Genomic DNA, 15,570 nt, shown 5'->3' with positions numbered 1-15,570 from the left:
ATAAAGAAATAAAACATCTGGCCACATGAGTTATCAGGATAAAGCATGTCTTCTCTGGAATGTTGGGTCAAGATATAAGTTGGATAACTATGTTACACTTAACTATTCCATTTTTGATTTTAGATTTTAAAAGATCAATTTGGGTAGCATTAACGAGCCTTCCAAACGAAGCAATGCATATCATGCTCACGAAGCACTGAGTGAGAAAAGGAGTGTTTTGTCTACCTAGGCCATATGTCCTGGAACATGCATGCTCTTGCAGCCAATTAAAAGTTGCTTCAAAATTTCTCCTAGTCTCTTCACAAAACCTGTAAGGAAAAAAAAAAAAAAAAACCACTCTCTCAGAACACCATCAGCAAATATCACTCCACTTTATAACTGCTTTCTGTAACTTACGTCTCTAGATGTTTCAAGCACTCCAATGCCTGCTTCTTCCAATTCACTTCACCATAATCTAAATACCTATAACCAGCAAAAGTTATTAGAATACAAAAATCCACAAGCAGGATGCAACTTTACAGTAACTCTATAACTACAGCTTTACTTCACTCACCACTGGTCACAAAGGGCCACAACACATTCATCAGCAGACCTCGATATAACTTGTTTCTCAGGTTCCATATAAATCATTGCTTCATCCTAAAACAGATACAGCTACACATATGAAAAGAGCAATAGAGCTAAGATACAAGTATTTAAGCATAGTCTTGAAAACCCTCCCATTTTACTGATAATTCATCTAATTCGTTCTAATCTGTCTTACAACATTTATTGTGTTACCTTTGCTGCCAYACAGACTCTCTGCCTGAATATCTACTTCAGTAAAATGAGGATATTACTTGACTATGTATCCCTCAGAGGTATTAATTCACAATTAATTGTCAAGCATGGAGACATTCTTAAAAAGGAGAGAAGCACAAAATAGTAGTTATGCCCTTATAGAATAAAACTACTCATAGGTAAAAAGCAAGTTATGATAAAAATCTAAAACACATTACACAATTGTCACAGCCGCTAGAAAAATGTTAGGGATGGGCAAGGAGAGAAAGAAGAACAGAACTGTTAGTTTTAGTTCTACCTCCTCAAATCACATATTCCATACAGGATGAAACTGAAGTGTACTATAATCTGAATGCAATAATGCTGCAATAACTAGAAAGTATAGACTAAGCAGAAGCCTTTTCCATTTCTCAGCTTCCTGAGGAAAATTTTATTTTATGGAAATGACACTATCACTGTTCATTTACTCTTCCTTCTCTGCATGACTAAACCCAGAACTGAAATGTCTACATGTCAGACATTCTTTGTTGGTAGGCTTGAAACAGATTGGCAATTTGGATCTTACACTTTCAGTATCTTCACAACAATTTCAAGAATGAAAATCAGTGCATGAGAATGATCTCTTCTAGATAAGCTGGTGGTATGACGCACGGAATAAGACATCTCTCTGAGTACTCATCCCACTTAATTCAAGAACACAGGGTCTTATTTGAACAGTATTTTGTACTCTGCAGCTATTCTACGGACCATAAAGAGGACTGCAGAACAAAAGTAGGGAGCTTTTTTTTTTTTTTTTCAAGTGACTAAGCTACTGTGAAAAGACAACACAGATAATTTAGAAGTGGCATGCATACAACCACATACATTATCCACCATTATCTTCTGAATAAGTTTCTTGACATCTTGAACTTTCTGTCCTTTGAACTCATCCACCAACATTACCTGTAAAACAAGGGCCATATGAGAGTTCATTTTTAAAATAAAAAAAAATTACAATCTCTGACATGCAAAAAAATAGGAAGTTTAGTCATCTTTACACAAAATAAATTTGTGTACTCTACAGCACATGCACCTGCGCACGCACACAGAATCCCAAATAGCTAGTCAGAAATGGAAACTGCTGCCTCATTTTGCTTGAGTTTAACACAGCTTAAGAGAATTCAAAGGAATATGTGACAGTAAGCCATTATACATGCAGAGATCAGATAAAAGCATCATTTCGCTATCATTTCCTATCAATTCCCAAATCAATACTTGAAACAAAATTGGTATTTCCTCGGAATACAATCACTTTCTAGGAAGCCAAATTATTAGCATCAATTTGCTGTCAAACACTTCTCCAATCTTTTTACTACAGTTCTACATAATTCCTCTACCAATGGCAGAACCTCATTGCAGCAGAAGCCTTTACAAAAAAATCGAAAAATTGACCAGGAAAACAAGACAGGCAAACATAGTCCTTCCTTACAATCTTTTTTCCTTCTTTCTTCTTTTTTCCTCCTTTCCTTTATCCCTTCTAATCAAACTCAGCAAGAAAATATTCAGCAAAACCTCTTTTTTTACTTACCCCCTCATAAAATGCTTTAAGGTATACTCTCTCCTTGGCCTCAGCAAGTTTCTCTCTATCATTTTGACTCTGAATTTTGAGCTCATCACAGATAAATGGAGCACAAAGGTTGCCAAAACCTGGGATTTCAATGATGGGCACCTGAGAATTAACAAAACAGTATCAGAAACCCATTTCAAATTATATGAATGCAATAAAATCTATGTAAGTAATTGTTTCATGGACTTCACTTTCTTTTCATAGATTTCACTGGAAACTATATACTGAACAAAACAGAGCCAGGTATATTTTTCTTGGTTTGCAATCTATAGGCTGACAAACAACCTTGAACCAGAGAGGAATGGGGGAAGATAAGCCAACAATTACTAGTAATTTGAAAATACTCGTGTTGCACAATAGTTCGGCAAAATATTTGGCATACAATATTAAATAAAGAATTCTAGTGAGAGCAGCAGCAGCAGGTGTTTGTGCAAAGTCAGAACTCCCACTGTTCCGAACCATCTGCGTGCAACTTTACATTATCTATTGCTAATCAAATTAGGTAGGACTTTACAAAGCAATAGTGCAATTCCACTCATCGCATCAGGAGTTCCTGGTAATCCCCAGTGTGACTCTGAGAAGCAATAACCCAGACTTATTTCCTGACATGAAACCAGTGGCAAACAGAAAACTAGCGYGCAAAAGGATGGGCAACACAGAACATTGTGGTGGCTCTACTTGTAACCTGTATTTTCTAGCTAACAAACTGATTCAGACATGAGCTCGCATTAAGAATAAGGTGCTTTAGCTCTGTAGAGAATGGATAACACAGTCTTTCAGGCCAGACTATTACTGTATGTTTTAACCAGTCAGAAGGTTGTCAGTATAACAATGCACTACGTCCTCAAAAAAAAAATACTAACTTCCACAAAAACTTAACACTATCTCACAAGTATAGCATAGAATAACAGCTTTGCTGGCATCCCCTAACAAACCAAATTTAACAGTTATAATGAAACATGACAATATTAGGTTGCTATATAAACATTCCAGCTCTTTCAGATGAAAGAGACTTTAAAGACAGCAATTCTCRAAGAAGCAGGTACATTTAAGAGGATACAAACCCACGTGTACCGATACATGCAGCACATTCTGGTGGACTCACCGGTTCAAACGGCAGGACCATTTCATCTTTGATGCCATACTTCATCCTCAAAGCCTTTGAAAGTTAGAAAAAACATGCCACAACATTAAATATTGAAGAGTTTTTGGACTTACATAATATTTTAATAAAGCAGACACACTGTTTCCCCATCTGTTTATCATTCCTCAGATTTAATTCCGATCTGATTTCCAAGGTGATTCTTTGTCATAATTTCTACATTTCTAAGAGGGGGAAAATACATCATCACTCTACCCTGAAAATGAGTGAGACAGAATTTCAATAGCCAGTTATAGCTGCTTAGACACTGATGTACTTTTGAAGTTGTAGTAGCAACAGTTACTCTTAAGTCTCATTTGAAATGAATATAGAGCTCTTAATCTTATCTACAGAAGTCATTTCCACAACAGCCATTCATTTCTACCACACTGGTAGACCTCTCTACGTTAAATTGCAGCAATGACATGAATCTTGTGCAAAGCCCTTCTTGAAGTCTGAGAAGGGAAAAAAAAAAAAAAAAAAACTATTCCAGCTCCATTGATTTTAACTTCATTATTTTTAACTAGTTTGATTTCAAGTTAGAGACTGCAAAACTTAAGAGTTTCATTTTACTCATTGGATATCCACTCTTGTCTCTCCATGATCTGGAACAGAAATAATTCAGGTAACAGATTGACCTGTTTTCTTTTCAGATCTCTCAGGGCTGCGATATCATCAGGCGAATCAGAAGGAACACTTGTTACCACTCCAGTTCCTTGTCAAATAAAAGAAAATGGAACAGATAAAAGATTAGTCAGCAAGTATTGAATGCACACAGTGCAAACAGGCTTAGGCAAGATGCTGCTTTAATGTTACCTTTATCTTCCTTAATTGTGAGCATAGGAAGAGCGTATATAAGTTTGTAGGAAGTTAGGGGTGCAGAAAGTGCAGCGCCAAGAATCTCCTATGCAAGGCAAARGAATATCATCATTAAAAGTTGTACTGTTTCAGCCTGGTTGAGTATACTGATAGTTAATACTCTTAAGCTTACTGGCATTCTTTACATGTTACAAATAAAGAAAAATTAATTGTTTGACAAAGAGGAAGCACTTACAAAAGATCTGTGTATGTTTTCAGACAATATACTGACTATTCTATTCACTGGTAGAAAAATCAAATACCAGATGAAGATGGAAAAAAAAAGAAATTCAGAGAAAAAGAAGTGTAGAATTGGAAAAAGATAATAAGCAGGTAAACAATTTGCTTTCAAATATGTGAAGCATATCAGCATTAAGACAGGAATGAATTAGCTAGCCAGTTTTAAAAGCTAGATCAAGCAAAATACAGGAAAATCATGTTGTCAAGATCACTTATGCACTGATAAAAGGTAGCATGGATGTTATAGTTGTGATATCTCTCTAATTTGCCTGGATTCTTATCATCACTACAGAAGAAACAAAGAACCCTATTTTCTGCTTTATACAAAGCAGGACCAATCAAGACAAGTTTTAGTGAATGGATATTGAATGGTGTAAACAGCATCTGTATTAGGATGAACAAATGACATTAATTACATTGTTATTCAGAGAACAAGTAGTTAAGGATACTAAATACCAAAAAACACTAATATTCAATCACTGTGCAGAAATGCATAGAGATGTTCTAGGAATTTCACCACAAAACAAAACAAAAATATCACAAAAAACTCCCATCCTTTTTCATGTAACACTTTCTAGCTATTACTTTTGTTCCCCTGCTTTCCATTCCCTAYAGAGAAAAGAAATCACCATTTCCAGCATGCAGAATGTTACTTCAACCGTTCATTCATCAAGTAAAGCTAAGGCAACAGTAATGCATTTGTGTACAAGTTAGTGAACCTGCTTAATATCCCAGAAGTAATTGTAACTTAGCTGCCAAGGAAGCTCTCTTCTTTGCTTGCTTTATTTGGTCACTTAACACTCCAATAATTTTTTCCCTAGTACYTATGTTTTCTTTACTCTTCAGTAGATTTTTACCATCACCTTTGTAAGTATTAGCTTTAGAGGAACAGACAAACTTGGCCAACAAGCTGCAAGATGCTTACTTCTCCCATCAGCTCCTTGACAACAGGTACAACACCATTATCTTTTGTAAAGCCCTGGTAGGACATGTTCCTGGCAGCTCTTTGAGTACAGATAAAAATATCTCCATTTACAGTTTCAAAGCCAATATACTTCATATCTGGTCGAATCCAGCAGTTAGTCTGTCCAAACATTGTCTCTGGTCTGAGTGTAGCAGCCACCAAGAAGATATTTTTCCCTCTTAGGCCACTGGAGGGGGAAAATGTATTTTATGAGRTATCAAAAAAAACACTCAGGATAACACAGAAAATGTTTTTTTAAGCTAATGTGAACTACAAATAACATTTGCTAAAGGATGAAAATGATCATTGTACTCTTTAGGGTTTTGGGGCTTTCTTCCCCCCATTTTTGTATTTTAACTTCAAAATGAAGTTCTATACAGAGGCCAAGTCTTTAAAGTGACAGAAATAACAATGAAATCTACATCCTGCATCAGCAAAACAAACTCTTAATTTTGGCCACTTATGGCCTTAAAAATAAAACCTATTTGCCATTACGAATTCGAAACCTACCTTAACTTTGCAGGATAAGGATCTAGCACCTTCATTTTTATTAAAGTATATTCTTGTGGTCCAACACCCTACAATTCACATAAACAGGACACCAATCAATATACAAAGTTTACTGAAGCAGTAAAGAAAATAAATTCTATTCTGTAGTAACCTAATCCAAATGCAACTTAAGGTAGAGACACTCTCTTCCATTGATACTAACAGCTGTTTAGTAGAACACAAGCTTGAAACATACATTCAGTCCTTCATCTACTCCTCTGTCCAAAAATTTACTCCTAATAGCCAGTACCCCAGCACTACAAAAGTTAGTAAGAGCTTATTTCTTTTATTCCAACAATGTAGTGAAGCTGATCACACAAATGACCAAATAATCACAGAAAACAGCTGCAATGAAAAACACAATCCATAGTTGAAAACAAGTGTTCTCAATACAGACATTCAATTTTCACACAAAGTGACAGTTGAGAACAGATAAGTCAGTATGTACAAAATATATTTGCTTCAGATGCAACTTTTCTCATTCACTATTTAAGAATCATAAGAAATGCATAAAAATCACCATTAAAATATATTACCTCTCCTGTTTGCCTGTCATGATCCATGCAAGGCTGACCATCTTTTGGAGAATAAATTGTATATCTAGGAAAAGGCACATTTTCATTTACTAACACACACACAGTATTCTATAGACCAGGAGAAAAATACGATCTTTATCAAAAGGAAAACTTCCAAATGCTATTTTCAATTTGTGCCTGAATCAGTTTCCACTGATGTCCATAATAAGGTTTTACAAAAGCTTTCAGTATTGGCCCAGCTTTGCTTTGAGTTGATATCCATTGTAAAACTATAAAAAATAAGAACACAATCTTACAAACTTTGCTAACACAATAGATTCCCTGCGTTGCTACATTTAGTAGGACATCTGAAATCAAGGGATTTTAGCAGCTAGTTCTGAAGATATGCAGTAAGGTTCCATCTTTCATAGAGCTGAGCTCATCCATATCCACGATAGACTCTTTGTGAAAGGAGAGCAGTAGGCTTACCGTTTCCCAAACTTAATCTTATTTCTTTCTCTTAAAGTAAGGAATTGCCATCGGACAAAGGAATCATAGTATGGATTAACATCTGTGGTAATGAAAGAACGTCTCCAATCCACCTGAAAATGCATAGAAATCCCATTTTACTGGTAACAAAATGCAATAAAGAAATCCAGAGAAACTCTTATGAGAAAAAATATTTATCTTAAAACTTCGAAAAAGAAAAAAAAATATATCCAAAAATATAATGCAAATATGCATCACAGTGAGGGCATATACTTTAAAAACAAAAAGTAGTCCACAAAAATCTATGCAGCTTATGTGTGCACAGTCCTTCAGAGCTGACATTTTTAAAATTAAGGCCTTGTCTGATGAATAAAAAAAAWTGTGAATTTTACAAATTTCAAAGCAGTTTTAATCAATCACTCCAAAGTTAAATTTCGGTATAGCCTTACATCATGATCTGTCTGCATTTCCAGAAGTTTGTTGTCAGTAGGATAATATATCCTTACTCCCCCTAAARTTACTGTCAATATTAACTACATAACAGCATATCTAATATGTAAGAGGTACAAGGCACAATTCATTGATTTAGTTCTTGTTTTGAATTATGATCACTAGAAAGACTTCTAAAATAATGTGATTATTGTGCAGAAAATCTCAGAGGGAAGAAATACTAAAACAAAAATATAAATAAAAGAAATTTTAAAAATAGTCGCTTGCATAATAAAATTTTAGATTTCATAATTACCTTCAATCCCATGCTTTTCAGGTCCTGCACAGCAAGAGGAGGGAAATAATCTAGCCAATGCCCAGCTTCAGAAAAGCTGACTACTTCTTCATCACAAAGACCCAAAGACTTCATGATTCCCCACTGGTATTTAGAAGAGGCTGTCTTAGCAGCAGCCTTACTCTAAAAAAGATAATCATGATCAGAAAAAGTGCATTCTCCTGTATTTATAACAGCTTTGTATGCTCCAGAGTATTTTCTCCTCTATCACAGTGGTTTCTATTTCCAGGAATATAAATTAATAAAAATATTCTAGTGACTTTTCTCTAACAGCAAAGACAGCTTCAGTTTGAATATCAGCTAGGCAAAAGTATAGATTACAACAGTGAATACTTTCAAATATCTGCTTTTCAACTGCTGCATCCTGAGATCCATAAAAAACACATCTGCAGAAAAGGCGTGCCAGAGCTTAAATTGGCAAAAAAAAGATCAGTTAATTGAGGTCCTGGTCAAACAAATGAGTATTTTGCCACAAAAAGATAGAGTAGTCCTGTATTATAYCCTCGTAATCAAAAAGGTAGTCTCTTCTGCTGGTACTTTGCTTTTATTTTTTCCATCTATTAACCTTCAAATATCTTTCACATCTCCACGAGTCGTAACACCTGCAAGTGCAGTCAAGATCACTTTTTCTGTTGATGCTCAATAGACAGAATCCTAAATCTAATGCTTATAAATGTGAGGATTTCTTTTATATAAACAATATGCATAAGAACATATTTCTAAAGTTTTCCCCAATTTTCTTTTCTTTGCCTTGTGATACTCCCAGAATCATAAATCTCATTTAAAAGTCTCATAAGCCAGAAGATTTTTTAATGATTATACTTAGCATATCTACCCAATATTTCAAAGAGATAATAATCAGAATAGTAGATTCTCTAATTATTCCTGCTGAGAAAGCAAAATTATTTCCTACAGTTTTTGAATGCTTTGTGCAACAAAGTTTTCAGAGTACTATTCTGGATGATCTGATTTTTCCTCCACAGGCTATTTGATTGTACACCAGCTCACCATTACGAAGTTTCCACGCACTAAAATAGTGCATTTGGAAATATGTAGTTGATGTCCATGCCCACCCTTCTCCCTCGCCAATCTACCCTATCTAGAAAAATAGTCTAAATATTTGTATCATTGGTTTCTCTCCAATGAGTGTGTAGGAGGGAAAACAGATCCATAATACATACTTTTAAACACAGTATTTCTGTGCTATTTAAATTTTAAAAGTTTACCTTTTTGCCTTTTGCTTTGTCTTTGATGATAATCTCTTCCTCTTTTTTAGCAGAATTTTCCTCTTCCTCCTCCTCCTCATCAGGAAATTCTGGTGGGCAGCCATATAACTCCATTTCTCTTTTTAGCTTATCTGCACAGGCCTAAACAAAGTTTTTGATACTCTATCAGCACTTCTCAATGACTATGATTGGAGCAATTGCCAAGGACTGATTTGTCTCAGAATAAATCAAATATGAATTTTTATATTAATTATGCAGATACTGCTATTGCTTTGCATTCCACTACAACATTTTAAACTTTTTTTCTGGAGGTTACATTAAGTTCTACCTCTAACACCATCAGAGCCTGYCATAGCAGGAAGAGGTTTATAGTGAGCATAGTCTTGCAAATGAAAGAAAAAGCTACATGAACTTAACTTTAGAGTATTTTATTTTCTAAAAGGTCATACTGTACAGTCCAACTACAACTCACATCTTTAAGACTACAACAAATTCAGATTCTAAATCACACAATCCTGATGAAATTTTGAATAAATTAACATATGTTCTGGATAGAGAGTAAGCAACGCTTTACGTGACCCTAAATACGGAAAACAAAAAACTCATTGATTCAAATCATCTTACTTTTATAGGCATCCCAGTGCAGTGCAAACCAAACGGGAACAAACAAATCTTTCCTTTTAGCCTCTGATATCCAACTGCAAACTATATAAAATGGAAAAACAGAACAACATGAAACAAGAATGGCAAGAAGCTAAGTTCTCAACCTTCTCAAAAAATAAAATTCATTTTTCAGATAAAGTTACTAAAAACAGAAGAATGCAGTGAACAACATCTAAGAAGCCAATTAAAGGAATAAAATGAGCTCTGCCACTGCTTCATTGCATAAGTGCAAGTTCTTCTTATTTTCAGAAGGCTGTTTTTGACTAGAGAAATAGGTGCAAAGAACAATTTCCTGGAATCTTGCACAAAGAGTAAATAAGATCTGTTAGCACACAGATATGAGCACAACATTAAGAAACAAAAGAGACTGCAGGGTTCTCTGTGAAGTTTGTGCCATTTAACAGCTAAACAGTAAGAGGTAGCAGCTGCTAAAGTCTTGGCAAATTTGAAAGCAAGCAGGAAACACCTCTAGACTAATCTCCTAGAATGTGATGAGTGCCATTTCCTTTCAACCTCCAATATGTCTACAGAAAATATGGAGAAAAAGAAAACTAGAATATATGCCATTGAGTCTATAAAGTAATTATAAAACAGTCTGTTAGTTCAAAACTTAATTTCAAAATTAGCATTTGATTCTGAATAGTAATTAAAAAGATATTAGCAAAGGGAAATTTTTACCTCACATTTGGATAAAGAAAACGTGTGTCCCAAGTGAAGACGGCCATTCATGTAGGGATATGGAAAGGTGACGAAGTACTTTCCTTTGCTGAGAAGAAATACAAAGGAGAATTAAAATGTCTAATGTAATTAGACTATATTTAACATTCAGCTATTATCAGCTCACAGTGACATTAAAATAGCATTTTCCCTCAGGAATAACATCAGTCTTTGATCTTAAGCAGCTGTCATACTAACAGGTTTTATTGATTTAAAGAGAAAAAACAGAAGAAAAAAACAAAGGACAGGCATCCCAAAAGAAACTTTGAAACACATGCAACATTTTTAAAAAAAGATAAGAAGTTCTAATCCTGATTCTGTAAATTAGTTTCTGCAAAGCCTTAATAAATTAATTTCCCACTGCCTGAGGTCAGCTATTCTAGTGACACCCTGCAAGCAATTACTCATTTCATAGGGATATACTGTTGCAGAGCAGTTTGAACATGTATTACTGTAACCTGACCTCTCAAAGCAACTAAGTAATTTCAAAATCTTTAAGACACCTAAACATTCTACCTCCACCTTTGCACTCTACCTCTATTCTGTGCCTTGTCTTTGCTCTGACACTACCACTAAAATACAAATGTGTATAACAGAGGCACTACTATCGGTTGCTTGCAAAATATTACAATTTAAGAGGCTGCCACCTGTTACACCACATTTTTGTTATCTTGGTTTACCTTGACTTTTCCACGCAACAGATTAACAAACATCACATTGTCAGGGTCACTGCTTTTTTTGCTCAGAGACCTCCCTAAACCTCTATTGCTGTTTCATAATTAAACCTTTGTCTTTACTATAAGAAGCATCAATCCTACTCATACGTGAAAGAAATTCTGCTCCCAAGCATGCTAAACATTTCCAGAGGTTCCATCCTAACCAAATTTCCAAAGGTTACTCTGAGGTAGAAACAAAAACAAGAGTTAAAARCAGTCTTTCTTAATCTCACAGTATGTTCCTTTTACCATGTTACCAATGAAATAGGCTTCCTCTTAGAGCACTCTGTTCACATTCAGATAATCACGAATGCAACTCATTCTGTTTCTTACAGCATTGACAGTCCCAAGCGAGTTGTGACCAAGGTAACTGAGAGGTTCCCTCTCAATTAGCTTAAGTACTGCACTTACCACAAGAGAATTTAATTTTGACAAACAGAGATTGAATATAAAGTTAAAATTTGGTAGCTGCTTACACAAAAGAGCAGCCTGTATCTGTCACATGAAAAGAGAACAGTTCAAGCCAGAGCCAAATGTACCCAATATTTTAGAAGGATCAGTCTCACAAAGCTGAAAAAAATGAGAAACCAACCAGCTGCAAGAAAATTTAAACGAACAATGAAGAATCCATCTCTGCAATAAAGAGCAGCTTAAGAATATTTTACTAAAAGCTCAAAAAGCTGTAGCCAGAACAGAATGTTATGCTGACTAAAAACAGTAAAAATTAAAAGAGGAATGCTCTATTTAAAACAAATCATTAAATAACAGGCGAGAAGAAAAAATTCACAGCAGTTCAAATGGATTAGAAGTAGCAAATAATATCATTAGGGAATGGAAAAAGACACAGATAAACCTCAGTATAGGTTCACGCCCAGAGCTGATGCCAAAGAGGTGTTTTACCTTCCTTTAACAAAATTAATTAACAAAAGGAAACCTACTGATGGCATTATTACATGGAAACAGCAGAACACAAGAGGTGGTTGAGTCACAGGCCAGACGCATCTCTACAAACAAAATGGAATTGTGGTATCAGAGGAAACGTCTAACAGGGAAGTAGAAATATAACAAAATGCAGCTGTTGGAAGCTGAAATTAAGGTATTCAAGTAAGAAAACAAATATTTTTAAACACTATAAAAACCCACGGGCTCTTTGGTGGAATTCTATTTCCTTTAAATAAGGATTAGATTTCTCTCTATATAATCTGCTCTAGTTCAAACAAGGATTATATCAAACAATTCCTTTTGGAAAAAAGTCTACATTACAATGGAGCTTTAAGAACTCAAGCCCAAGGCAAAAAAAAAGTACTATAAGTAAAGTCAGAAGCACTATAAGTAAAGCCTTTCCTGAGATGGGTTTAAATCCCATCATGAATATTAAGGACTGGCTGCAGAAACATTCACGGTAGCACCAACTCTCCCCTCTAGGGCAGCCTTTACTAGTATCAGCTTTTTTTTTTTTTTTTTTTTTTAATAGAAGTTTAAGAAAAAAACTAAAGTAAATACACAGTACTGTAAGTACAAGAAGATTAGTTTAGCAAAGCATTTTTTTCTCTATTTATAAGGTGGCCACATTAACATACTGAACACTGAAATTTCTTATTATAGTGCTTATTAAAGTAAAACTGTGTAAACAAAGCTAACCTACTACTTTTGATTTTAGTCAGAAATTGTAAGCATTAATTATAGCCCTGAATTTCAACCTGTAATATAATGAACACTTCAGTATGGACTGCAGTTCCTTTAAGTAAAAAGATTTCTACAATTTGAGCAAAAAACATATTCACRTAACAAATGTTTTTGTTATACCTCTTAATTTAGCATTCAAATTGTCTGACCCTTTTGGTCATTAAGTATTACTCAGCCTTGAGACTAAATTCACTGCAGCTACGGATCAGGGCAGAAAATCCAAACTGAAAGTGAGACTCTTAAACTAGATAGTCAAACTTCTGCAATATATTTCATACATTAAAAGAAATTACAGCCCATCATCTGAAGAACTAAATTTCACGAGTCTGGTCTTCATCCATTTCTATGAAGAGTAGAACAGGTTAGTCTACTTCATGACTCAAGAGGTTTGTTAAACAATTTCTTCGGTGAAGCAGGGTGACTACATACCTTAATTCATTCACTGCACCTCAGATAAAGCAATAGTACTTTCCAACTGAAAGGCAGCAATTTCTTAAACTGAAGTGGCTCAGACTTCACCTTGAGAAATATTCGCTATGTGAGAAAGTTGAAGTCATAAAAAAGTATCTATTTTTAAAGTCAGCTGATATTGATGCTATTAAGGAATATGAGGAAAGCTTTTTTTTTTTTTCCATCTGACTGAAACTTGGCCAGCATGTCCATACCAGAGCTTTAGGCTGTCAGCTACAGAAATGCCAATATAATGCACACATAAGTAGCCTCCTCTGAGAACAGTATTCATTTGAGGGGAGAGAAAAAAAACAACACTTTTTTCTGGTTTGATGGGGGAGGGGGGACTTCAAAGGAGATTTCAAACAGCTGAACATAAAATCTGTAAAAAAGAAATGATACCTTTTCTGGTTCTGGCTGTCTGAAGCATTAATCTCAAAGACTCGCTCATCATCCCACTTTTGCTGAATCTCTTTTTCAATTTTCTTCAGGAAATCTACTTTTGCTGTCCCTTTACGTTCCTGTTCAACATAAAAAGGAGAAAAGTCTGGTTGAATGAGTTAATAAAACCAAAAATTGTATTACAATGTATGACAGACCTCTCCTGAACTCATTTTGTTACTGAACACAGCACTGTAGAGCATATTTACATACAAACATTTATCTGGACCCTATAACATTGTAGCATCATCTCATGGAAGAGTATCACTGAGATGATCAACCACTGCTCTGTGTACACTTGTATCATTTAGATTCAGCCACCCAAAACAAGATAAAAAAAACTATTAGGAAAGGGCTAATAACCTCTTTTCAAGGTAAAAGAGTCTATTCTAGCCAATATAACATGCAAGAGGTGCTGCTAACAAACTAATTATCTAACAAACTCACAGATGTTTCAGTTGGGGAGATAAGAATGTGTTTAAACCACGTGTGGGAAAAAAAATGGATTTTTTTTTTCAGTCCAGATTCTTCCATCAACTTGGGGCAATGTTTCTTGATTTTCCTATCCATTAGATGGAAACAGTACCACCTAGGCCAACAAAATTGTCTGACATACAGCTCTTCTTTAGTTATAGTTCAAAAAGTGAAAAGTTATTTAGAATTTAAAGCTCTTTAAATATTTTTCCTATCAGTGTTTAAACACCACAATTAAACACTAAATATCCCTTCTTCATATTCTCTTATTGTACAAGATACTTGAAGTGTAAATAAGATATATGCTACAGTTATCATAGTCATAAATCTTGATACAAACATTGATCTTGCAAAAAAAAAATCTAAGCACTAAGATATTTGGGGTAGATGTTGCTCCTAACTTACTTGTACAAGCAAGCAGGAATCTTAATAGATAGGTCCTACTGAAAACCACAAAATGCCTTTAGAAGGAAAAACATAAAAATACTGCTGTAACTTAATAAAAAGTTCTCATCAATGTAAAAGTTTCCTCAATAGTTTCTTAAACTACATTACTCAATAATATACCTTAGTAATTTTAAGAATTATTAAGTTATCTATAAAAAAGGCAAAACTAGCTGCAAGAATTAACATGGGTTTTATAAAACAGCSTAAGTTACTAGGAAATATTTCCTATCAATACTGTTAACTGAAGGAATTTTAAAAACGTTTGCTAGYTAAAACACATTGCCAGCCCTTCACGGTGCTCCCAGGACTCCGCACACTGCGGAACCACSTCACGAAACACGACACGGACGGAARCCTTCGAAGAACATCGAAATTATCATTAGCCTTGGAAACGCAAAGCTGCCCGCGAGGACACGGCGCCAGCCGGGAGCTGGGGACCGGAGAAAGCGGCTCCGCTAAACGCACCGCGGCTCCGCGGGGGCAGCTCGCGGCGCAGCGGACGGACGGACGGACACGCGCGCGGACGGACAGACAGACACCTCAGGCAGTTCTGCAGTACACCCGAACGAATCTTCCTGAACGGCAGTTTCGAGTCATGACCCCTCTGCGCCGCCTCATACCGGGGCTTGGGGCAACGACACCCACCCGCTACAGGGCGACGAACGGCCGGGCCCTGGATGGAGCCGGGCCGGGCCATACTCACCGCCATCTTGTCCCGCCAGCAGCACCACATCACTGCGCTAGGCCTGACGGGAACTTTAGTTCCCCGCGCCACGCCTGACGGGAGCTGTAGTTCTTACGTCACCGCGCCACGCCTGACGGGA

At 35.7% G+C, this 15,570-nt stretch overlaps 1 protein-coding gene across 1 annotated transcript in view; it reads right to left on the bottom strand.

Moving 5' to 3' along the window:
- Positions 1-15,501, bottom strand: part of LARS1 (leucyl-tRNA synthetase 1) — a 36,743-nt gene extending 21,242 nt beyond the window's left edge. Inside the window, exons 1-18 of the mRNA XM_085312713.1 lie at positions 15,450-15,501; positions 13,787-13,905; positions 10,494-10,581; positions 9,777-9,857; positions 9,153-9,293; positions 7,888-8,049; positions 7,143-7,255; positions 6,675-6,738; positions 6,100-6,167; positions 5,551-5,776; positions 4,344-4,431; positions 4,166-4,242; positions 3,492-3,545; positions 2,348-2,488; positions 1,645-1,722; positions 554-639; positions 397-462; positions 226-308 (exon numbers count right to left, since the gene is read on the bottom strand). Of these exons, the coding sequence (XP_085168839.1) occupies positions 226-308; positions 397-462; positions 554-639; positions 1,645-1,722; positions 2,348-2,488; positions 3,492-3,545; positions 4,166-4,242; positions 4,344-4,431; positions 5,551-5,776; positions 6,100-6,167; positions 6,675-6,738; positions 7,143-7,255; positions 7,888-8,049; positions 9,153-9,293; positions 9,777-9,857; positions 10,494-10,581; positions 13,787-13,905; positions 15,450-15,479 (1,765 nt within the window). The 5' untranslated portion in view covers positions 15,480-15,501. The remainder of the gene's footprint in view (positions 1-225; positions 309-396; positions 463-553; positions 640-1,644; positions 1,723-2,347; positions 2,489-3,491; positions 3,546-4,165; positions 4,243-4,343; positions 4,432-5,550; positions 5,777-6,099; positions 6,168-6,674; positions 6,739-7,142; positions 7,256-7,887; positions 8,050-9,152; positions 9,294-9,776; positions 9,858-10,493; positions 10,582-13,786; positions 13,906-15,449) is intronic.
- Positions 15,502-15,570: the final 69 nt, after the last annotated feature.

The sequence above is a fragment of the Rhea americana genome, unplaced genomic scaffold (genome assembly GCF_003343005.1).
Source record: "Rhea americana isolate MKP2758 unplaced genomic scaffold, rheAme1 scaffold_37, whole genome shotgun sequence".
Taxonomy (NCBI): Eukaryota; Metazoa; Chordata; class Aves; order Rheiformes; family Rheidae; genus Rhea; species Rhea americana.
Note: the sequence above shows the minus strand (reverse complement) of the source record. Positions and strands in the feature narration are given on the sequence as shown.